The sequence below is a fragment of the Micropterus salmoides genome, unplaced genomic scaffold, assembly GCF_014851395.1.
Source record: "Micropterus salmoides isolate LMB-PRFRI ecotype aquatic unplaced genomic scaffold, ASM1485139v1 Ms_hic_scaffold_8, whole genome shotgun sequence".
NCBI lineage: Eukaryota > Metazoa > Chordata > Actinopteri > Centrarchiformes > Centrarchidae > Micropterus > Micropterus salmoides.
The window spans coordinates 38,240,945-38,265,237 of record NW_024044570.1 but is presented as its reverse complement, the minus strand read 5'-3'; the positions used below and the strand labels follow the sequence as shown (position 1 = coordinate 38,265,237).

Sequence of the window (24,293 nt, the reverse complement as noted above, 5' to 3'; positions counted from 1 at the left end):
TAGCTGGAAGACACATGTTTTCTGAACTCACTAGGTAGTTCAACTTTTGAAGGTTTGCATTGTAAGTTCAATGGTTAACTGCTGCAGTCTCTAAAAAAAAAAAAGTACTGCAATGATCAATACATGCGTCACGAGCCTTTTATTGTGTTTGGCGAATTGATGATTTAATTACTAAATTTATTTATTTTTAAAAAAGTGTTTTTGCCCACCAAGGAAGCATTGTCAGTCAGTGTGTCGATCCATGCTGAAAAGCAGAATAACTACTGGCCATACACTCTAAGTGAGCACCAACATTTTAAATGAATTCTAAAAAGAGCAGGAAGCAGTGCAGAGAAGTTGGATGAAAATGTGACCATGTGTTCGAACATGTTAGGAGCCTAGAGGCAGTATTTTGGACAGTTTCTTAACGGTGTAAGAAAGATTTATTAAGGCCAGTAAAGTGAGGATCACAGTATTCCAAATTAGATGAAATAAAAGCATTTAATAGCTTCTCCATTTCATTTCTTATGTTTGGCTGTGTTTCTTAGGTGGACTCTCATGGACTCGTCAAAACCACACCAAGGTTACACAGAATAGAGTGAGAAGAAGCAGATTCTGCCTGATAGCTGAGTGAAGGCTGTCAAGGAGCAAAAATTCAATTCAAGACTTCAGTTTTATCTGCATTTAACTGCAGAAAATGATTTGACACCCACTTTCTAATTGCATTTAAAAGGTTGTTCAGTATAGAAAGTGTATGAGGCTCAAATGAAGGTTTAAATGAAAAAACTGCAAGCATACAAATGACCAACACATTCTTATCTCAATGCGTCATAACTGAGACAGAGGCAGACTTACACTTCCTGGGAGTCCACATTGAGGAGGGTCTAACCTTGAGCAGGAACACCTCTGAGCTGCTGAAAAAGGCCCAGTAGAGATTTTATTTCCTGAGAGTACTCATGAGGAACAATATCACACAGAGGCTTCTGGTGTCCTTCTACCAAGCCTCCGTAATAATAATAATGAATTACATTTATATAGCGCTTTATCATAGATACTCAAAGCGCTTCACAGTGAAGTGAGGGGGCCTCACCTCAACCACCACCAATGTGCAGCACCCACCTGAGTGATGCACGGCAGCCATTTAGCGCCAGAATGCTCACCACACTTCAGCTAGAGGCAGAGAGGGAGGGAAACATTGAGCCAGTTACTGCAGGGGATGATTAGATGGCCAGATGGTGAAAGCCAGGTTGGGAATTTTGCCATGGCACGGGATCTTTAATGACCACAATGAGTCAATCAATGAGTCATAGAGAGCATGTTGACATACTGCATGTGAGTGTGGTACACCAGCTGCACAGTGGCTTACAGGAAAGCGCTCCAGAGGGTCATCGACACCGCACAGAAGATTGTTGGCTGCCCTCTCCTCACACTGGAAGAACCACACAGTTCCCGCTGTCTCAGAAAAATCCAGAACATTCTAAAGGACACCTCTCATCCAGGCTACCCCCTGTTCGAACTGTTACCGTCAGGCAGACGGTACAGATCCATCATAACAGCTTTTACCCATCAGCAATAACTGTAATCAGCACTGCCAAATTGAACTGAGTGAGGGATTGGTGCATAAGTGTGACTGTGTATGTGTATATGAATGCCTGTTCATGCTGCTTTTTGATACTTTTTTAAGTTATATTTTAGGAATGATGCACTGGCTTGTCAGCACTTTGACATTTTGTTGTACATGTGAAAATGACAAAGTTTTCTATTCTGTTTGATTCTAGCAACAGGTGGTGGTAGCACTCATGCACAGGAGCAGTGGAAGAGAGCAAGTTGTAAACACTTGAACACTTTGAACATTCTGCCATATTTCAGCAAAGTAGTACTGGTCGCCTTGGCATTGCGCATCCGTGACTTTGGGGGTCAGAGCTTCTGAGGGAGCAGTGAAACCAATTCAGCGAGTTAGATGTGAAATCATTTGGCTCCACACGCTGTTACTGCCTCTGTGATGCCCGACCACCCTCTCACTGCTGCTTAGGGTTAACCCGCCTCATCTTTGTATTCACCTTACACATTATACCTTTAAACTCAGCAACAGTGACAAAGTTATGAATGAGCAGTTACATTACATTTGTTACTTAGATATTTTTGACTGTTCCAGAAGTGAAATGTGGAGTTTGTTTTGCTAGTCATGGGCTTGTGATTTATTGATACTCATGGAAGGCTGTCCCTTATAGAATAGAATGGGAGTGGGTATGATTCATCCTGTGTGCTGATTGTGCTTCTATGTTTAATTATCTGAATACGGAGGCTATGTTTAGTTTTTACCAATATGCAATTTAGGGCAGGAGCACTCAATGGCTGATATGGCGCAAGTGAGGGTGGATAGTGTAACAGTCTTACTAGAAACTAGGTTGTGGAAGTCCTTGATGTGATGTGACATTTGACCATAGAGTGTTGCAAACTCCGCATGATGAGAGAGTACAATAAAAAGCACCATGAATTGAAAATATTTGATGAGACAAAAACAGATGTCCACAACAGGTTATTTTATCCTGAATATTTACTCGATTGATTATCTGTATCTTTCATGTGTTGCTTCCAGGAGAAGGAGAGGAGAGGAGAGAGGGAACGGGAGAGTAAAGAGAGAGAAAAGAAGAGTGCAAACGGCCATCTCTTCTTCCCAGTCAATCCGTCCCCTTCCACAGCCTGTCAGCACTGCACCAAACTTCTGTACAATAAGGAAAGCTTCATCTGCAACAGTAAGGCTCACTTCTTTTTCTTTCTCCTTCTTTCCTTCCTGTTTTCTTCTCTTCTCTTTTTTTCTGAGAGCCAAGCAAGTCTCATCTTAACTTTCCCACTCCCTTCTTCCTGCCTTCTTCCTCTTTTTCTTCCTCCTCTTCCTCAGCTGCCACCTTTTCCTGTATTAATTTCCTTCAGTAGATTCACTTTGATGTATGTGTCATTTCCGTCTAACACTTAGTTTCTCACAGTAGTCCACATATTACCATTATGCTCATATTAACACATGATATGATTATGAAGCTCAATGTTTTATATAGGACTTCACAGAGTGTGTCAAAAGAACACATTCATTTCCAAAGAAAGTAGAACCTGATGACATTTGCTCCTTTATCAGTCTACTTGAAGGAAAATGTTCAATATTATTACCAGTAACATATGTACATTCGTACATTCTATTGCAGCACAAATGTAGAAGTCCATCTTCTTAGCTGTGTTCCAACATTGATTTTAGTCCTTCAATCAGTCATCACCATCAACTGCATGTCTGAGCTCTGTTCATCAAAATGTCACCGCACCTCAGCTAAAGTCATCACACAAATTTCAATGATCTGGGCTTTTATTTGCTTCAGCCACTGAACTCAACCTGCCTACAATTAGGACAGGCCTTTTGGACAAACTCAGCAAAGATGGGAACTACTATCAAATTGTTTATTTAAACCAATATGAATATTACTTAATCACTTACTTATTACGCGACCAGGGGGGCTCAAAAGCGCCGCTAAACAAACACCATGTTTTGGAAAACGTTTCTTTGATCTTCATGATATTTGGTGGGATTATTGCTCTTATTACAAAGTCCACATTTCTGCTTTTTTAATGAGATATTGCTCAGCAGGAAGTCAGCCATTCTGCGCTTCCTGCATCATTTTCAGTTATTTAAACAGATATTTGAGGCCTTTAAGATACTAAAAGAGCCACAAAACTTTGCAACCAGACTGGAGCTGGTAATGTTTAGATTTGATGTCATTTTTCCATACCCTAAACCCAACAGGAAGGCGGCCATTTTGAATTGAATATTAAATTTGTCACTTTTTACACCCTCTGTACTTTAATAAACTTAAATAATCTTAAGAGCCTTGCGATGTTAAATTGCGAAGCTTTTTTTTATTGATCAAATGGTGTGTCCATAGCGTGCCGTTGAATTGATGTTACGCCATGAAAGAGAAAGTAGTATGTAAATGGACTAGACAATTCACAAGTAATAATAATAATACATTTAATTTGTAATGCACTTTATATTTAAGCAAATCCCAAAGTTCTACATTATAAAACAGGTGCTAAAAATAAAATACATAGAGAGCAAAAAAAAGTAAGAGTTCAATCAAAAGCTCCCCTAAAAAGGTGGGTTTTAAGGCCACGTTTAAAAGCATCCACTCTGTGGTGTCCTCAGGTGGTCAGGGAGAGCATTCCATAGACTGGGAGCAGCTGAGCAGAAAGCCCGATCTCCCATTGTACGGAGCTTGGTTCTGGGAGGTTTCAGAAGAGATGCTGAGGCAGATCAGAGGGTACGTGTTGAGGTCTTTAGAGTGAGGAGTACCTTGAGTACTCAATCCTGATTGAGACAGGAAGCCAGTGCATTGATTTGAGGATGGGGGTGAAGTGGACAATTTTGAGCACCCTCAATAGGATCCTAGCAGCGCTGTTCTCGATGTACTGCAGCTTCTGAATGTGACTGAGGAGAAATCAGCAGAGGAGAGATGTTGGAGGACTATGGTCAAGGTGTCCAGGTTCATCTTTTTAAGGTCCCTATAGCAGATTGGACGCTTGTCTTTGGTGTGTGAGTAAAGGAGTGACAGCTCCATTGAGATGGCTTTGTGGTTAGACACACCCACATCATATGCCAGAAGGTTGCTAATGGGGGTGGAGTTTGAAATGACCAGGTCCAGTGTGTGCACCCTGGAGTGTGGGGGGACATAGACATGTTGTTGGAGGTTGAGGTAGTCTAGTAGTTGCAGAAACTCAGCTGCAAAGTAGCAGGAGGGGTTGTCTACATAAATATTAATATCTCCTAGTATAATAATGTGTTGAAAATGAGTGTTGTGAGAAGGTTGTGTATCTCTGAGATGAAAGCTGAGTTGGGTTTGGGGGGCCGGTAGTTGAGGAGCACTCTCAGGGGGAAGGGGGATTACATTTAAATGCTAAGCATTCAAATGAGAATGGATGGGATGTTCTCCAGCCTCACCTGCTGACTCCTGTCAGTCAGGAAGTCTGTGTTCCACTGACAGGTGAAGGCTGGCACAGTGAGCTGCAAGAGTTTGGTGCTGACGATGTCCGGGATGATGGTGTTGAACGCTGAGCTGAAGTCCACGAACAGGATCCTTGGATATGTCCCTGGAGAGTCGAGGTATTGCAGGATGTAATGCAGTCCCAAGTTGACTTTCTGGTCCACTGACCTGTTAGCCCTGTAGGCAAACTGCAGTGGGTCCAGCAAGGGGCATGTAATGTCCTTCAGGTGGGGGAAGGTGACTGTTTGAAGATGGTGTTGGAGTGGGGGAGAGGCTGTGGCGTTCTTAAACCTACAATAGAAAAGATTCAGCTCGTCAGCCAGTCGTTGAGTGCAAACAGATTTGGGGGATGGTCTCCTGTAGTTAGTGACTGTCTGCAGGCCTCTCAACACTGACGCAGGGTCACTGGCTGTGAAGCTATATACTAGCTTTTCAGTGTAGCTGCTTTGAACTCTTTTGTCATTGTGTTCCTGGCCTGGTTATACAGGACTCTGTCCCCACTTCTGAAGGCCTCCTCTTTGGTCTGACGAAGCAGCCTGAGTTTTGCTATGAACCAGGGTTGTTGGTTGTTGTATGTGCGGAAGGTTTTAGTCGGCATGTACGTCCTCACAAAAACTGATGTAATGAATGAATGTAGATGAGAAAAGCCAAACTAACAGGAAGTTATATTGCAATGCTATTACTTGAGGATACTCAAAACTAATACTGCACACTTGAAATTAACACGATAACACTTGTTTCTAATGATTGTCATGTGTTTTTTACAGACTGTGGAGTCCATGTCCATAAATGCTGCAGAGAGAGTCTGTCTATCTGTACAAAGAGCAAAATAAAGGTACGTCTGGCTACTGGCTCCTTATTCCCTAAAAATATCTTTGAATTTATCACTTTCAGTTCAACAGAGGGCTCAAAAATAACATACAGAACTTTAAAATACAACCAGCAGGCCAAACACTCCATGTATCACATTATATTATGACTTAGAGGGACTCAAATAACATTAGTAATATTAATGGGGTTAGGGGTTAACTGTAATTATATTAGTGTATTTCTGCCACAGAAACAGCTTTTGGATGTGTTGGGACATAAAATCCAGTTTAAATCAGTCTACATTTTTAAGATGTAGTCTTTTTGGTGAAAATTTGCAAAAACAAAAACAAGTGTCCCTTATTCACATTGAGTTGGTATCTTTTATTCAGAGCCCCGTACAGCAGCAGTAGAGCACACCTACATGTTTGATCAATGTGAGTCTCACAGTTACCTTTCATCTAATGATGTGTTTGTTTCCAACAGCAATCGCTGGTGCCAGAAGCGGCTCCTGGGTCAGCTGCTAACATGAGGAGTAAATGTAAGAGCACATACAAGCTCTTGTTGAATGTGTTAAGGAAGGAGATGTGTTACCGCTTTTTGGTGACAGTGCACTCGTTTTGGTTAGCTGCAGTTTTGTCGCTGTGTCTACAGTTCAGAATCAAATAGACAATAAAAAGGTGATTAATTGATAATTGATTTCATTTAAAATTACATATATTTAGAGTTGGGTATTGTTTCAGTTTAATCGATTCCGATTACACTTATCTAATCTCGGTTCCGATTTCAATATTCGAAGCTATGATCAGTTAACTTACTGTGACAGAAAGTTTTCTTTTTCCCCTAATTTCTAAAAATAAATACTACTCTCTTATAAGGAATGATCAGTGATCTGTCAGCTGTTTCTGATGTGTTGTGATAATACATTTTGCATACTTAAACCTAATAGAAAAGGGATGTACCCCCTTCACCACAAATCTTGTCAGCGCTAACAAGGCTACACACAGGTAATGGACTCAAAAGGCACGACTCAAGTTCACAAATAAACAGTTTATTGAACCAAGTTCAAAAGTCACAGGCGGCAGTAACAAAATCACCGGGCAGAAGTCGAAGTCAACAGACAGAGAGCTAAGGTCAAAACACAGTAGAGCACACACTGGGAAATCTTTGGGACGCTGACACAGGGGATTGAGATGAACTGGATAAAAGCGTCAGCTAAATGAATAAATGTAATGTAATGTAAATGTTCTTGGAAGAATGAACTTGCAATGTCACAAGCACACAAAATGCTGCTGATGGTTTGAGACGATGCGCTCTTGCTGGTATTGCGCAATACCCCAAGCACAGAGGCCGCCTGCAAATACTGACCACAACTCTACTGTACACTAACAATGTAATGTCTAATATAATAATAATGTTGTTATTATTATTATTAATAATAATAAAGCAAAGACAGTCCCCTTTCGTACTATTTCTATTTATTTTTTCTGAAGTTTCACAAAACCAGATTTTTCTGTTCATCACCATTTTTCTGTACATTATCCAGATGTTTCTTGATTTAAGTTAAAACCTTACAAAATCACAGAATGTACTGACAGAATAACAGCGGTACGAACGTTAAAACTATCTTACAGCTGTGGGTCTTTTCTCTGCCGTTGTTTCTGGACTCTCTGCTGTGTTGTGTGGTCTGCGTGTCTGTTGAGGGCTCTGTGAGCCGACTGGTCTGCCGGCACGTTTGCGGGCTGGTTCGCCAGCTCCTCGCGCTGCGCATACCTGTAAACTTGTCTTAAATGTGCACTTTGATGTTTATTTCTAGCTACATCTTCAGCATCATCTGTGTCATCCACATCCTCCTCATCGTCACGGGAACGCTGGTCCACAATAACCACCCCTGATGACCAGCTTCCTGTGGTGGTTCCACGAAGACATCCCAGCATCTTCAGCTCACACAGCAACCTGGCCAAGAGCATCTCCATCAGCAACATAGCAGGGTGAGGACCGTCTCTCTCTCACTCACACACACACAGAGCACAGACTGACCAACACAGTCCAGATAACACACTCTGTTAGTATGTCACTTGGTAAATTTGTGCAGCAGTGGTGAGGTTGAGTGATCAAGGAGTCAGTCCTGTGTGTCTTTCAGCACTATACTGATACACACATGTTGAGCTGATAACCATAACCACGTGAGCAGAACAAGGCTTATTAATGTTAACTTGGTTGACGTTAATATCTCTTCATGCAAATGCATTGGACCCATATTTGCCTTACTAGTTGTGCTATCAACCCCTGCTACTTCAAGCATTCATGTAAAAGCTATTTTGCTATTTTGTATTTTGGCCACTAGTGCAAAAAAAAATACAAATCAAGTTTGCAGAGACACTGCTTTATAATCTTTATGGAGTGGTGTTTGTGCCATCCGATGGTATGTAAAGCCAATATTCACTCTCTTTTAGCTCTTTTTTTGGTCTCCACCGAGTCTGCATATTTGTTGTTTAGTGCTGGGGTCATGTAGAGAGTCTTGGTGTCTGCAAGCTGCTGCATAAGACAAGCATATAGTAAATTCCCAAAGCGAAATCAAAACTCTGAGCTCAAAGGCCAAAACGCTGTGTCTGTCATTTTATTTAATTTTAATGCATGTTTAATGCAGTTTTAGATATTAATGCATGATTAATTTCTATATTCAGCCTGGCTGATTTTATTAGCTTCTGGCGAACAGTGGAATAGCCCTCATGTTGACGTACACTGTTTACCTCACTTCCTTTAAATTGTTACTTTTTCATACACTGCCATTTCTGCAGTAAATGGTAGGTTTTGTGCCCTGTAAAATAAAATAATTTTATTTCCCTGGTATATCCTTCTTTTTTTCCCCAGCCTGTACTGTGCTAGAGAGAACTCAATGTTGTTGTTGTTATTTGTAGAGAGTGGACCTATTAAAACTCATTCCTGGTCATGGTTTTGTTCCTTGTAGGTTAGATGATGTTCCTCTGAAAAGCCGGAAGTTTCTGTCCCAGTCCACTGATTCTCTTCATCAGGGGAGCAAAGTCAATGCCTCGATGGAGTCACTAACCGATGAAGGTAGCATCAACAAATACACAAACTGTGAAAACATGTGGTATTTAAGTGTTTTAGGTTGTTGTCTGATCAACAGAAAGTTGTGTCTCTGATGTAGAAGCAGATTCCTGTATGTACCCTTCTTATTGTTTGTGTGTGTATGTAGGTACTGAGATGATGGACAGTCAGCTGATGGGAGAGTTTGAGTGCGACATGAAAGATCTGGAAGCTGATTCTTGGAGTGGCACGGTGGATAAAAAGTTCTTAAAAATGCTGAAGAAAGATGATATCAAGAAACAAGACGTCATCTATGGTAAAATATGTTGTAACTCATTTTGGGAGGAAGGTCACCTTTAGGTATTAATGCTCCTGTCGTGTCCAGGCAATAAGAGTCCTTTCTCTCCACAGAGTTGTACCAGACAGAGTTCCACCATGTGAGGACACTGAAGATCATGTCTGAAGTGTACTATAAAGGCCTGCAGAAGGAGCTGCAGCTCGACACTCACACTCTGGAGAAGGTTTCAAGGACACAGATACATGCAATGTTAATATTAAGAAAAGAATCCCACATTGAGTCTATTGATCACTGTCTTTAGATTTTCCCTGTTTTGGACAACCTGCTGGATATTCACACACATTTCCTCACCCTGCTCCTGGAGAGGAAGAGAGCTTCATCAGCTGAGAGACAAAACAACAACAGCTTCCTCATTTGCAGCATCGGGGATGTCCTGGTCAACCAGGTTAGCGAGAAGAGAAGAAAAGTCTTTGATATGTAGACTTCTGATTGATTTAGACATTAAGGTTTTAAGGACTGCCAGACTGAAGGCAGGGAGACTAAAGGTCTAAAGCCTGACTAGGGGCCCATACACTACACCCAACAATCCACATGTTGCACTGAACGGGATGTTGTTATTGTCAGAGCTTTAGTAGTCGTCAGGCTGAATAAGTAAAGTTTCTCCTGACCCCAGATACACACAGGCTACGGCTGCACTGCGGTATTGTTCCATCCCCTCCATCCTCACACTGGAAGCCTTTCAGAAGCGGTTCAGCGGCAAAGTGTTTAGCCTGCCCCACGTTGTTGCTTTGTTGTTTAATTGTTCTGTATTGTGGTTCATATTACGATCTCAGCTGGCTGTGAACCGGCTTCATGTCCCACATGGAACATTTCAGCATAAGAGCGTTTTGCCAGACTGATTTTGCTGATTTTGTGGATTTGGTCAGATGTCATTATTTTTGGTTCTTTTACCATAGTTAGGTAGGCTACATAGTTAGGTCTGTTTTCAATGTGTTCATTGTTGAGAGGGAGTCTGCAATGGGTATTTTATTTTTAAATTTGACTGGATCCTCTATGTCGTTTCTGTATCTGGCTTCCTGTCTGGTTCATCTGCTCTGTGCTGCTTGACGCGGCTTCCGTCAAAAATAGACTGATTGCCTATTCTTAGCTGAGAGAATTCTGAGACGCGCTGCAGCGCTTCTGGTGTGAGTACAAGTATTGACTAGAATGGCCGCGATTAGCTCTGGCAGCCGTAACGCGGTGAGGCTGGCACCAGAAGACAGGTCAGAGGTTTTATTCTCTGGGTAAATTCACAGGATTCACATCCTTTCATTCAAATGTTTTACAGTTTACATTTTGTCATCATTATTGTTTATCTATTCTGTACGCACTGGGGCTAAACAATCAATGGAAATTTTATTGAAATCACAATATGGCCTTTGTTGTGTGTCAAAATACCATTTTAAGTGAAATATTGTGGTACTGCAGAGATGTCTTGGCCTACACAGCATATTCTACAGACTTAAGAACATATCTTTGTTTGGTCACATCATAATCAATTCAGTATATTTTTCAATGAAAATCAGAATAATGATGTAAAATGATATTTCCCTCTAACATAAGCACAAATCATATCACAATTGCAGTATCAGTCAAATAATCACAATTACATTTTTCTTTATTGTTCAGCCTTAGTACACACGACATCTATTTCCTGTCTGTCTGTCCTGGGATATGGATCCCTCCTCTGTTGCTCTTTCTGAGTTTTCTAACCATTTTCCACAGGAAAGGGTGTCTAACAGGATGTACTGTAGCATGCTGTGCAGAATGCTGCGCAGACATTTTTCCATCCTCACGTTTGAATGTTGTTTATACATTCAGTTTTCAGGCTGCAGTGCCGATCTTATGAAGAAGGTTTACGGGAAGTTCTGCAGCCGCCACAATGAAGCTGTCAGTCTCTACAAAGACATGCATGCCAAAGATAAACGCTTCCAGGCTTTCATCAAGGTCAGCACTCATCTCACCTCAGCTACTTTTTATATATCACATGTCTGGGAAAGTCTGTTACAGTGCTGCGTTCATCTGCATCTTATTGCTTCTGAAATGACCTTTGTGTCTGTGTATTTGTGGTTGTGCAGAGGATAATGAGCAGCAGCATTGTGCGGAGGCTCAGTATTCCAGAGTGCATTTTGTTGGTCACTCAGAGGATCACCAAATATCCCGTTCTGATCCAGAGGATACTCCAGTACACTAAAAGTAAGGACGGAGACATGCCCTGTAGAAAGTCCCTGACAGACTCCACAGTCCCAAACAAAAAGTCACTCAATCTTGTGGACATTTTATTGGTTATTTGGAATCAATATAAAAATGGTGCATGAATAATGTGTGTGAGACATCGTCACTGAAGCTGTAGAAATGAAAAGGAATGTTACACAGTTTGATTATGAAATTTAAATCTCAGTTAAGACGTTGTGAACTGTCATCATGCTAAATAGACTACAGTGTAGGTGGAATAGTGGCCCACGGGATAATGCAACAAGATAAGAGGAATAGTGAAGCCATGTTTTATGTGGTACCTCTCTGATCTGACAGACTCTGATGAAGACCACAACTGTGTCTGTGAAGCACTGCGCTGTGTGAAGGAGCTGATCACAGCTGTGGACAGTAAAGTCAACGAGCAGGAGAAGAAACAGAGACTGAGGGAGGTCTACAGGTACGCCAGTTTGACTAGAAGCTACATACTGTTTATTGGCCCAAATGATGGACAACCTCAATCACAACTCATGTATCAACTCAGGGCATAAGAGAAAAATTCTGTTTTCTGTTCTGGGGCTCTTAAATTCACCCAACAAAAATAATTCTTCATTTCATTATCATTCAATACATTTAGCTGTGCTGACAGTGCTGAGCCTCCGGTAAAATATACATAAACAGAAGCCAGCAGGCGAGCTAATGCTGAGATGTTGGCTGAATTCAATCAATGTACGTTATTGTGCAATAATAATGGATTAATTCAATGCCAAACTGATAAAAACATCTCTATAATATAGCAGTAAGAGTTTACCTGAGTTTCCAGCATGTTGTGTGAAGCTGTCTCTGGTTAGTGTGTATATGTGTGTCGGATTCTGCTTGCTCATGAGTTTGAGCACCTGTATGAGCACACCCCTGGTTGCAATCTAAAAACCGCACAGTTACTGGCCACTGAAAACTACATATTGGCCCTTTAAGTTGGAAGAATAACAGCAGCTTCCAGAGGAAAGGAGAGTGAAGCTGGATCAGCTAGAGCTTTATTCTCAGTCCAAAATGGGTTAACCAGTGCACTTCTGTGGCTGAGTAGACAAGGTTCTAAAAGGTTAACATGAAATGTTTTCTGTGATCTCCAGTCGCACCGACAGCAAGTCTATCATGAGGATGAAGAGCGGTCAGATGTTTGCTAAAGAGGACCTGATCAGAGGGAGGAAGCTGCTGCATGATGGAGCACTGCAGCTGAAAAACTCTGCTGGACGACTCAAAGGTTCAAGATGCAGTCTCATTCAAGTGCATTCATTGTTTAAATAAATGAAAATGTGTGTAAATGATGCCACTCAGACAGCAGACAGGATGTTGTCATAATCCTTGCTTTTCGCATTGCAGATGTCCACGCCATGCTCCTGACTGACGTGTTGGTCTTTCTTCAGGAAAAAGACCAGAAATATGTCTTTGCCTCATTGGTAAGTAGCACAATTCAAAACTGGATTTGTTTTATATTAAATTTAAATATACAGTATATAATCCATCCATCTACATTTTCATGAAGATTCAGTTTGATTTGGATCTGTTTGTTCTCAGGATCAGCGCTCTACAGTCGTCTCTTTACAGGGTCTGATTGTCAGAGAAGTGGCTAATGAGGAGCGAGGTCAGTCATTGTCATTTCTCTACTTTGTTGCATTTGTATTGTGATTTTATTTTTCTTGCTTTCATAGAATTACACAGAATTAAATCAATTGCTTCAACTTTAAAACACTCAATTGTTCACTGTGGATTTTCAGACAGTACCTGTTTGAAATGAATCAGTGAATTGGGTAAATGAAGACTGAGCTGATGTGGAACAGGTTTTGTCACCTGCAGGTCTCTTTCTGATCACAGCTGGTATAGAAAGACCAGAGATGGTGGAGGTGTTGGCCAGCAGCAAGGACGAGCGCAACACATGGATGGCCATTATACAGGACGCTATGCACTGCATGTGAGGACACACACACACACACACACACACACACTCTAAGGCTGACCCCAAATAGTCGAAGATTCAATGCTTCGATGGGCGGAGCCTGATTCGACTGTGAGATTTACAGTCGAATCAGGCTCCATTTCGCAGCGAAACAAGGATCATGCCACTTTGGCAATATGGGGGTCCTCAACGTAAGGGTCCCCAATAAGTTAATATACAGCCCATTACAATATACATTTCAACGTTTAATTCTGTATAAATGTGTGCGTAAATAAATCCAAAATTGTAACCCTAACCTGGGTCGTCAGTGCGCATGTATGTAGTGGCGGAAGAGGAACACTTGCTGAAGAGACAGAGCCCCAGCTTCACCAGTGTTGTGCCGAGTTGTTCTCACCTAGCTGGATTTTCACAAACAATATTTTATCATTTTTAAACATCCGCTACTTGAAATAGGCCCGCGAGGAACCGCGACGTGCATGCAGGTGTCGGCCGCATGGCATGCATGCTAAACTTTACACAAGACCGGTGAATGGCAGGCAAGAGAGAGAGTTAGAGAAGGGTCAACAATAAGCCTCAGTTTAGCTGGAAAATTACATGGTAAGTTGAATGAATATAGAGTCTGCAGCTTCTCAAGATTAAAGCGGAGCTACCATGTGCATCTGCATAGCAGCATGTGTATTGCTGTGTATTGACCCACCCAATACAGTGAAACTGCACATTTTCGAGTGGCCTTTTACTATGGCACACCTGTGCAATCCCCATGCTGTCTGATCAGCAGCATGCCACACCTGTGAGGTGGATGGATTATCTCGGCAAAGGAGAAGTGCTCACTAACAGATTTGATGGCTAACCGACCAGACATTACAGTAGTGTCAGATGTGGTAATCGCAAGCGACAGCAACATCCACGGACCCAGTGCTCCGATTACCACTGGCACCACTGTTACTCTTGCTTTCAACATCTTTCTAGCTCCTCTTTCAGCCATTGGTATTTTTTGAGCTTCTCATGTTCCTTCTTCTGAAGGAAATAAATAGCAACAGCACGGCGCACGGACTATAATGGACAGATCCATACAGCTGTATTGACATGGTACCCTGAGACCATAGACTTTTTCATTTTCTTTTTATATACAGGCTACATTGTTCTCTGATGGTGAAATAACGAGCTGCATCACGACTGGGTGTATTCTTCTTGACATTATTTTTATTTTCGTGTCTTTGAACAGTCTGGTCAGACCCTGGACCCTTTACTCGTTTGGACAGCTACAGCTCATTTGTTGAGCCCCTGCACAAGGCAGACTGGGTGGTTAATTTACAGTGAAACGACAAGGAAAGCGGCCTAAAAGGACATGCACATTCTTTGCTTTAACTGTCAGGTGCCATCACTAAATACATCCACATCCCTCTCATCCAGGTCATAGTTATCCAAAGAAGGGTAAAATCAAGGGCAACCGGACTTGGTTGAAGATACTAGAAGACGTTTCATCCCTCATCCAAGAGACTTCTTCAGTTCTGAAATGACTAGTCGGGAAACTCAGTTATTTAACCTCTGTGGGGTCATTTGCCAAGATCATCGATACTGCTGGTTTGTTAGTGTTCCTGGTTGTTGTAATGACAGTCGTCATGGTTGTTAGGACTACCCGTGGCCAAGTCTGAACGACCATCGTTGGTATCTTCACCTGAGGCCAATAGGTTGCATTTGTTCAGTTTCCTGGGAAGTGATGAAAGGACAGCATTGTAAGTGGGGGATAAGTGGTGGCGTAGACCCCCTCCCCTGTTCAATGATGGCTTCTCGACCCGGATGTAGATGGCTTCCTTGACACCTCTTTCAAACCATCCATCTTCTCTGTCTAAAATGTGCACCTGGTGGTCCTCAAACGAGTGTCCTCTGTCCTTCAAATGTAAGTAGACTGCAGAGTCTTGACCTGAGGAGTTGGCCCTTCTGTGTTGAGCCATGCGTTTGTGTAGTGGTTGTTTAGTCTCCCCAATGTACAGGTCTGTGCATTCCTCACTGTATTGGACTGCATACACTAGATTGCTTTTCTTGTGCTTGGGGGTGCAGTTTTTGGGGTGGACCAGCCTCTGTCTTAGCGTGTTCTTGGGTTTAAAAAACACTGGGATGTGGTGTTGGTTGAAAATCCTCCTCAGTTTTCCTGATACTCCCAACCCTACAGTGCGGGAAACCGATAACAGATGGGTGAAAAAATCTGTCAGATAGGGAACTCACCCAACCAGAGCAAGACGTTTTGGCCAAAGGATTAACTTTGCCATGACACCAGAGCAGCTACCTATAGTGGACCTCATTAACAGAAGCAGAATAACTCAGGCTAAAGGTATCGGCACCCCTTTCTAATGTGAAGGCCCCCCTAGTAACCTCACCATCCAAGAAAGGAAGGCTGTGTATCGATGATCTTGGCAAACGGCACCACAGAGGTTAAATAGCTGTACCCTACTAGTCATTTCAGAACGGAAGAAGTCTCTTAGATGAGGGACAAAACCTCTTTTAGTATCTTCAGCCAAGTCCAGTTGCCCTTGATTTTAACCTTCTTTGGTGAGTATAAATGTGTGGTAGAATCACTAGTAAGTCGTTCCCAAATGCCTTTTTAATTATAATTAATATCATCAAGGAATCCTTGCGTTGTTTAAGTTATGAATATGGCCGTTATGTTTTATGGGTATAACCAGAAATACAGTGCCTTGCGAAAGTATTCGGCCCCCTTGAAGTTTTCGACCTTTTGCCACGTTTCAGGCTTCAAACATAAAGATATAAAACTGTAATTTTTTGTGAAGAATCAACAACAAGTGGGACACAATTATGAAGTGGAACGAAATTTATTGGATATTTCAAACCTTTTTAACAAATACAAAACTGAAAAATTGGGCGTGCAAACAGTGCAAGGCACTGTACACACAATACGGTGAAATGCCAAATAATCTGTAATTAGTTCTCGGTAGTTTCTTTATTACAGAAATTGTTCTGTAACTTTTTGGGGGCAGGGCGCTGGTGCGGCCTGCTCTCTCTCTCTCTCTCTCTCTCTCTCTCTCTCTTTCTCTCTCTTTCCCTTCTCCCTTCCCGATCTCTCTGACTATTGGGGGACATAGGAGTGGACATAGGGGGAGGAAGTGTAGGTGGGTGGGTGAGGAATTGGATAGGGGGCTCCAGTTTCTCCTTTGGGATTGTATATTTCTAGTTTTTTTTTGTTTGGTTGGTTTTCCCGCTCTCCTGTCAGTTTCAGTCTACAAATATGTATGGGTCCACTCCATATGCCACAGCCTCTTAGATTTCAGCACCTGTCCATAAGACTAACACTAATAACAGTAATGTAAATAAGGGAGCAGGTCTTACAGTTTACAAGGATACTTTCCCACCTAAATATCTTAAAACAGACGTTATTACAGACTCATTTACAGAATGTCAACCATCAGTGACTAAACCGACCTTGGATAAGCTCAATCTTTCATTCTAGGTCTGAAATTAAAACAAGACGGGCGGCAATATTGAATGAGAAAAATGTTCCTTTTAATCCTGTTAAATCCATTTTCCACAATAATGGGAGCTACATAATTGTAGCTGGCACTTAATGTCAGCATCCAGTGGTTTTAGTAAACGTGTATGCCCATAACCACAACGACGAAGACATCATGAAGAAAATCCTTTCATCAATACCAAATTTACACACTGACCATCTATGGATGGAGGAGACTTGAAAACTGTGGTAGAGTCCCCCCCACAAATCAAACCACAAAACAAAACCCCCTCTAAAATGGCACAGACTTTATCAGATTCTATGAACTAGGGCTGTCCCCGACTAAGGATTTACATAGTCGAATCAGAATCGTCAAGCCCTGCCTATATGCCCATGTGTGTTTTTGTGCACGGAGATTGCGAGCCGGGGGGCACAACACCAGTGAAGCTGGAGCTCCGTCTCTTCTCTCTTCAGCAAGTGTTCCTCTTCTGCCACTACATACATAGACGCTACGCCTACACACGCGCACTGACAACCCAGGGTTAGGATTGTAATTTTGGATTTATTTACGCACTTTAAAAACTTTTTTTCTTTTTACATGTTTATTTACAGCATTAAACGTTGAAATGTATATTTTAACAGGCTGTATATTAACTTATTGGGAGAAAACTGGTTCTATGTAAAATCAGACATTGAGCACTCCCATATCTCCAAAATGGTATGATCCTTGTTTCAGTTCCTTCAGATCCTTGAATCTCAGTTTTGCATCTGTATTACTTAATCTATAGATCTGTTCCTAGAAACACTAGTCCCAGTTTGCTCTTGGAGACCCTTAAGGCACTTCTTAGAGGCAAGATAATTTCATATTCTGCATATATTCTGCCAAGAAAAGAATGACAACAAGAACTACTGAAACCACTAACAGACTTAGATAAACCTGCACTGAACCCATCTAAAGATCTTTAAAAGAAAAAGCTGAAAGGCGAATGGAATTTATCAACAACAGAGCAGGAGACATTATTACTCAAAACACGTGGCATCTTATATGAAAACGGGGAAAAAGCAGGGCGCCTCCTTGCAAATCAGCTAAAAGACAAGTTAGCTTCACAACTGATCACTCAAATAGAAAACATCTCAGGTGAAATAATAACTGACCCGGCAGGGATAAGTGACACTTTTAGGTCTTTCTATTCCCAGCTCTATGAATCACCAAGTGACAATTTAAAAATGCTAAATTTCCTTTCTAATTAAAATATCCCAAACCTATCAACTGAAGATGAAACAATCTGGATACTCCACAAAATAAAGCTGAGATAACCAAAGTCATTACATCAATGCACAGTGGAAAGTCTTTAGGGCCCGATGGCTTCTCTGTAGATTTTATTTTAAGTTCTCCAAACAGCTTACCCCTCTGTTGTTAAACATCTTTAATGAATCCCTGATGAAAGACAGTCTGCTGCCCACTCTAAGCTGCCATATCAGTAATACTTACCTAGCCAAATGTTCATCATATCGTCCTCCCTCTATTGCAGGGAACAAGCCAAGGCTGTCCCAAGGCTACTATGATCTGCTACAATCTGCTACTTTATGTCTTAGACCTGAAAAGGGCGTCCCAATCATTCTGTACACTTTCAAGATCTTTGGCACATTCAAGCTAAATATAGGGAAAAGTGACCTCTTCCCCATCCGTCAGTTGGTAGGGGACCTTGTGCAGTCAGATCTGCCATTCACTCTATCCCCAACAAAATTTTAATATTTAGGAATTAACGTTTCAAACTTTTCACTCCTGTTTAACAACAAATTTCTGACAAAAATTAAAGAAGATCTTCAAAAATACACAGTGGGCCTTTCACACTGATACCAGGAGCGGATTGGCTATCTGACAATTCTGGCAAATGCCATTTGGGGTGGGCCAGTCAAATCCCCCACATAGGCCCAAGGATATTTGGCAACCAATTTAAGCATTTTGCAGAAAAATACTGAGAGGGATGCTATCTATTACGTTATAAGACACAGCCAGGGTGGATATTTTACAAGCACGGACAAGGTAAAGCAACAGTGAACACACAGGTGCAGGTGCATCCTATACACAGTATAGGATCCTTTAGATCTTCATGAACTAGGATGTTGCTGGAATCAGTACAGTCAAAGACCCCATGTCTTCTAGTACCAGTGCTGTGAGGAAGGATGCTACTGTAGGCCTAGCAGAGACAGGGAGGAGGGTGGCAGAGGTAGGAAGAGAACAGTGACACACAAATGTTTGTAATAACTCTGCAGTAGAGAAAGACAGTAACAGCAGAAAGACTCTACAACATACTCAGATTGACAGCCATTGTATGTGTAAATTTGTTATAAACGTGTGCTCTTTAAAAACTATTGAGCATTGTGTGGCAGTCACATACATTAAATGTTATAAATCTGTACACAAATGTAGTGAATGTGTGTTCGTGAGTGGGAATGTGTGGGCTGGTGTGGATACAGTACCAAGGCTGAATTTTTGTTCCAGTCCACCCCTGCCTGATACTCAGCGGTGCCAACTGGAATCCCATTCATGCTATTCTTCTTCCTTGAAAGCTTTGATATAGGCTTACACCCAAGCAACGCAGATAACCCAATAGTTCAATTCAATTCAAAAGAGAGAGAGAGAGAGAGAGAGAGAGAGAGTTATTTCCTCTTTAGAAATCTGGCTACGTATTCCAGTTAATACCCCAATGTGTAATAATAATAATACATTTAAATCTGAGAAGATTGATGCCAGAATCTTTTTTTTGAGAAAGACAGATGATTGTATATTCCCCAGTTTGGATCAGTTGCGTACTGCCTTTAACACTGACCTTTTCAGGTGTTTTCAGATTCGGCATTTCTTTAAATCAAACACACCTTCTTTCCCAAATGTCTCACCCCCTTCAGGGATAGATAATCTTTTGCCAGTGACAAAAATGACTAGGCGTCATAACTCATTCTTATATGATCTCTCAGCTCCATATGCGCCCTTGGCTTTGATGAAGATTAAGACAGAATTGGAGACAGAACTCAGCATGATCATATCTGACAATTTGTGGACTAAGGCGTTGAAGGAAACAAATCTTGCTCATCTTGTGCAAAATTTCAACTCATACAATTCAAAATTGTTCAGAGGGCACACTATAGCAAATCTAAACTATCCAAGATATACCCACATATGGAAGACACCTGTGACAGGTGCTCCCAGGCTACTTGTAATGTAACTCATATGTTTTGGACATGTCCTAGTCTGAGGGAGTACTGGAAGTCTTATTTCAGTGCCGTCTTTCAGTAATATTAGAGAAAATAATAGCAATCTTTAGGGATGGTTCTATTTTTGGTATTCCTGAAGCTGGAGGAAATTTATCCTTAAAACAAGCAGATATGATCTCATTCACCTTAATGGAATGTCGGAAAATACTCTTACTATGGAAAAAGTCTTTACCCCCATCACCTACCTCATGGTTGCTTGATACAGTATCTTGTTGTTGGTGAAGATCAAATTCTCCATAAGAGGTTCAACGGAAATATTTTCCAGTCATTGGCAGCCCCTGATCAATAATGTTAAGAACTTTTCTTTCCCCAGGAGGCGAGGCAGTAAATGCAATATAATAGCTAAACTTTAAAGTTCAGCAGCATACAGGAAATCTCTCAACGGCTTGCTATGAATTATTGTGACTAATGGAATGGATGTGTGTGTGTGTGTGTGTGTGTGTGTGTGGATGTATGGGTGTAAATACAAAGTGAAATAAAATTTTACTATATATACACACACACACACACACACACACACACACACACACACACACAGGTGCTGGTCATATAATGAGAATATCATCAAAAAGTTGATTTATTTCAGTAATTCCATTCAAAAAGTGAAACTTGTATAATGTATACATTCATTCCACACAGACTGATATATTTCAAGTGTTTAATATTGAAGACACCTGGTGCCACACTCTAATCAGCTGATTAACTCAAAACACGTGCAAAGGCCTTTAAATGGTCTCTCAGTCTAGTTCTGTAGGCTACACAATCATGGGGAATACTGCTGACTTGACAGCTGTCCAAAAGACGACCATTGACACCTTGCACAAGGAGGGCAAGACACAAAAGGTCATTGCTAAAGGCTGGCTGTTCACAGAGCTCTGTGTCCAAGCACATTAATAGAGAGGCAAAGGGAAGGAAAAGATGTGGTAGAATAAAGTGTACAAGCAATAGGGATAACCGCACCCTGGAGAGGATTGTGAAACAAAACCCATTCAAAAATGTGGGGGAGATTCACAAAGAGTGGACTGCAGCTGGAGTCAGTGCTTCAAGAACCACCACGCACAGACGTATGCAAGACATGGGTTTCAGTTTTCACATTCCTTGTGTCAAGCCACTCTTGAACAAGACACAGCGTCAGAAGCGTCTCGCCTGGGCTAAAAACAAAAAGGACTGGACTGCTGCTGAGGGGTCCAAAGTTATGTTCTCTGATGAAAGTACATTTTGCATTTCCTTTGGAAATCAAGGTCCCAGAGTCTGTAGGAAGAGAGGAGAGGCACAGAATCCACGTTGCTTGAAGTCCAGTGTAAAGTTTCCACAGTCAGTGATGGTTTGGGGTGCCATGTAAATGTAAATGCTCCGTACTTGTATAGCGCCTTTCTAGTCTTTTCATCTGCTGGTGTTGGTCCACTGTGTTTTCTGAGGTCCAAGGTCAACGCAGCCGTCTACCAGGAAGTTTTAGAGCACTTCATGCTTCCTGCTGCTGACCAACTTTATGGAGATGCAGATTTCATTTTCCAACAGGACTTTGCACCTGCACACAGTGCCAAAGCTACCAGTACCTGGTTTAAGGACCATGGTATCCCTGTTCTTAATTGGCCAGCAAAATCACCTGACCTTAACCCTATAGAAAATCTATGGGGTATTGTGAAGAGGAAGATGCGATACGCCAGACCCAACAATGTAGAAGAGCTGAAGGCCACTATCAGAGCAACCTGGGCTCTCATAACACCTGAGCAGGGCCACAGACTGATCGACTCCATGCCACGCCGCATTGCTGCAGTAATTCAGGCAAAAGGAGCCCCAACTAAGTATGGAGTGCTGTACATGCTCATACTTTTCATGTTCATACTTTTCAGTTGGCCAACATTTCAAAAAATTCTTTTTTTGTATTGGTCTTAAGTAATATTCTAATTTTCGGAGATACTGAATTTGGGATTTTCATGAGTTGTCAGTTTTAATCATCACAATTAAATGAAATAAACATTTGAAATATATCAGTCTGTGTGTAATGAATGAATATAATATCCAAGTTTCACTTTTTGAATGGAATTACCAAAATAAATCAACTTTTTGATGATATTCTAATTATATGACCAGCACCTGTATATCGGAGCAGTGGGCCTTTGGTCCTCTCACGTCCACATCTTCAAGTGTCAGATTCTCCCAGCTGACATGATGCACTGAAGCAATTTTAATTAAAGTTCTTTGAATATCACCGTTCAGAGATGCAGGTCTTAAATTTGTTTGGATGGATGGAGAATAAAACTTGTTGGATAATATTGGATTACACTGGGTGTATATTCGTATGTTGACAGGGAGAAAGACGTGGATGAGGGAGTTCCCAGTGAGACAGAAGAGGACAGGCGGCTGCAGGAGAACAGAGCAAAGGAGATACGAGGTGACCACCCACGTCTACTGTTATATTGTATTCTGTTCTATTCACCAAACTACGTCCTTGCATTGGTGTCATTTATTCATTCGTGTTTTATTCCAGAGATTCTACGAAGGAAAGATGAGCAGATCATCTCATTATTGGAGGAGAAGGTCCACATCTTCAGAGAGCTGGGCGACTGTAATATCGCCCCTGATGATATAAACCCACCAGTCAAGGAACGGATGTTATTCAGGGCAACGCCTGATGATGTCACAAAGGGGGAGCCAATCATAAAGGATGCCCTGAAGGAATGTGAGCAGGGTTCTGAGATTAAATCATAGTGTCTGTCCCATAGATATCAGATAAAACAGTTGAGTATTGTGAATAATATTTTCCATCTCTCTCCAGTGGAGACCCTGCAGGCTTTAGTCAATAGTGGTGTTGGTGGAGCAGAATGCAGTCTTGCAGTTGGCCTGACAGGAGGCAGTGTGGGACCGGTCTCTTTGCCCAGGAGAGCTGAGACGTTCGGAGGCTTCGACAGTCATCAGATGAACAGTAGCAAGAGTAAGACACATGCACATGCTTTTTAAACACGTTTAAAAACCTTGTCTGTTGTTCAGTTTTGAGTAATGAAACTTTTTTCAGTTTCCTTTGAGGACTGATTTTCTTTATCTTTGGCAAAACCTGACTCACTTCTAAACTCCTTCATTCCTTCCCATTCCTCTTTTCTTCTCTGTCTTCAGATGGAGAGAAGGAAGAGGGGGATGACTCACTGGACCTCCGCAGGACTGAGTCAGACAGCATATTGAAGAAGGTGTGTGTGTGTGTGTGTTGTCTATATATGTGTCTCCATCCATTAATCAATCCCAAGCACAAAACGTGTGAGGTCCCTATTGAAACTGTAGGGATTTTATTAGGGCCCAAGCATGAACCGTGCGTACTCGCAACTCAAAACCCACCAAACTTTGCACAAAATTCTGGAGTGGCGAAAAATTTAGCATTTTATGGGTTTCGTGCATGGGTGTGGCAAAATGGCTCGCTAGCGCCCCCTACAGAGCAGCCCCTGGACTAAGTTTAACCTATGTGTACGAAATTTCTGTGGTAGGTGTATCATGTCCAGATGCACAAAAAAGCCTCTTGGAGCCATTGCCTAAACCTAACAGGAAGTCAGCCATTTTGGATTTAATGGTAATTTTTGGTGATTTAAACACTTTTTACTTTAACAAACTCCTCCTAGGGATTTAGTCCGATCGACTTCAAATATTCGCTGTGCAGTCTAAACCCATTGACGATTAAAAGTTGTACAAACGGTGAGTTTTCGTGGAACGGCATGGCCGTGGTGTGGTGTCCAAAATCGATGATTGGTCAAAAAACAAGAAGTTGATGTAATCTAATCAAATCCAAATTTGGAATGTACTATAAGATTCCCGCCCTGAACACATCCACATGCCAACATTCACCCATAGTCATAACGCCACCTGCTGGCAACAGGAAGCTCCCCACGGCGCGTTTTACCTACATTTATGAAATTTTTGTGGCACATGGATCATGTACAGAAAAACCTCTTGGAGCGATGCCCTAAACCCAACAGGAAGTTGGCCATTTTGAATTTTATGGTCATTTTTTGATTTACTATACACTTTAACGAACTTCTCCTAGAGATTTAGTCCGACCAACTTCAGATTTTCCCTATATCTAAAGCCATTGATGATTAAAGGTTTGTACAAACTGTGAGTTTTCGTGGAACGTTGTGCCCGTGACATGGCGTCCAAAAACGATGATTTGCCATGAAAGAAGTTGTAACTTCAGTGTACATGCTCGCATCAGCACCAAAC

The 24,293-nt window shown here is 41.6% G+C and overlaps 1 protein-coding gene across 6 annotated transcripts in view; it reads left to right on the top strand.

Moving 5' to 3' along the window:
- LOC119894408 (A-kinase anchor protein 13-like) overlaps positions 1 to 24,293 on the top strand; it is a 184,601-nt gene that overhangs the window by 144,576 nt on the left and 15,732 nt on the right. For 5 of the 6 annotated variants that reach the window (XM_038707143.1, XM_038707144.1, XM_038707142.1 and 2 more), the window contains 19 exons: positions 2,579 to 2,735; positions 5,771 to 5,838; positions 6,297 to 6,351; positions 7,627 to 7,801; positions 8,782 to 8,888; positions 9,031 to 9,177; positions 9,273 to 9,382; positions 9,461 to 9,604; positions 11,020 to 11,145; positions 11,277 to 11,394; positions 11,731 to 11,851; positions 12,522 to 12,652; positions 12,772 to 12,848; positions 12,967 to 13,033; positions 13,246 to 13,360; positions 22,400 to 22,482; positions 22,579 to 22,770; positions 22,867 to 23,022; positions 23,202 to 23,272. In XM_038707143.1, coding sequence (XP_038563071.1) covers positions 2,579 to 2,735; positions 5,771 to 5,838; positions 6,297 to 6,351; positions 7,627 to 7,801; positions 8,782 to 8,888; positions 9,031 to 9,177; positions 9,273 to 9,382; positions 9,461 to 9,604; positions 11,020 to 11,145; positions 11,277 to 11,394; positions 11,731 to 11,851; positions 12,522 to 12,652; positions 12,772 to 12,848; positions 12,967 to 13,033; positions 13,246 to 13,360; positions 22,400 to 22,482; positions 22,579 to 22,770; positions 22,867 to 23,022; positions 23,202 to 23,272 — 2,220 coding nt within the window. Of the gene's footprint in view, positions 1 to 2,578; positions 2,736 to 5,770; positions 5,839 to 6,296; positions 6,352 to 7,626; positions 7,802 to 8,781; positions 8,889 to 9,030; positions 9,178 to 9,272; positions 9,383 to 9,460; positions 9,605 to 11,019; positions 11,146 to 11,276; positions 11,395 to 11,730; positions 11,852 to 12,521; positions 12,653 to 12,771; positions 12,849 to 12,966; positions 13,034 to 13,229; positions 13,361 to 22,399; positions 22,483 to 22,578; positions 22,771 to 22,866; positions 23,023 to 23,201; positions 23,273 to 24,293 lie in introns of those variants that run through there. The other variant, XR_005442918.1, reaches the window with a different exon arrangement.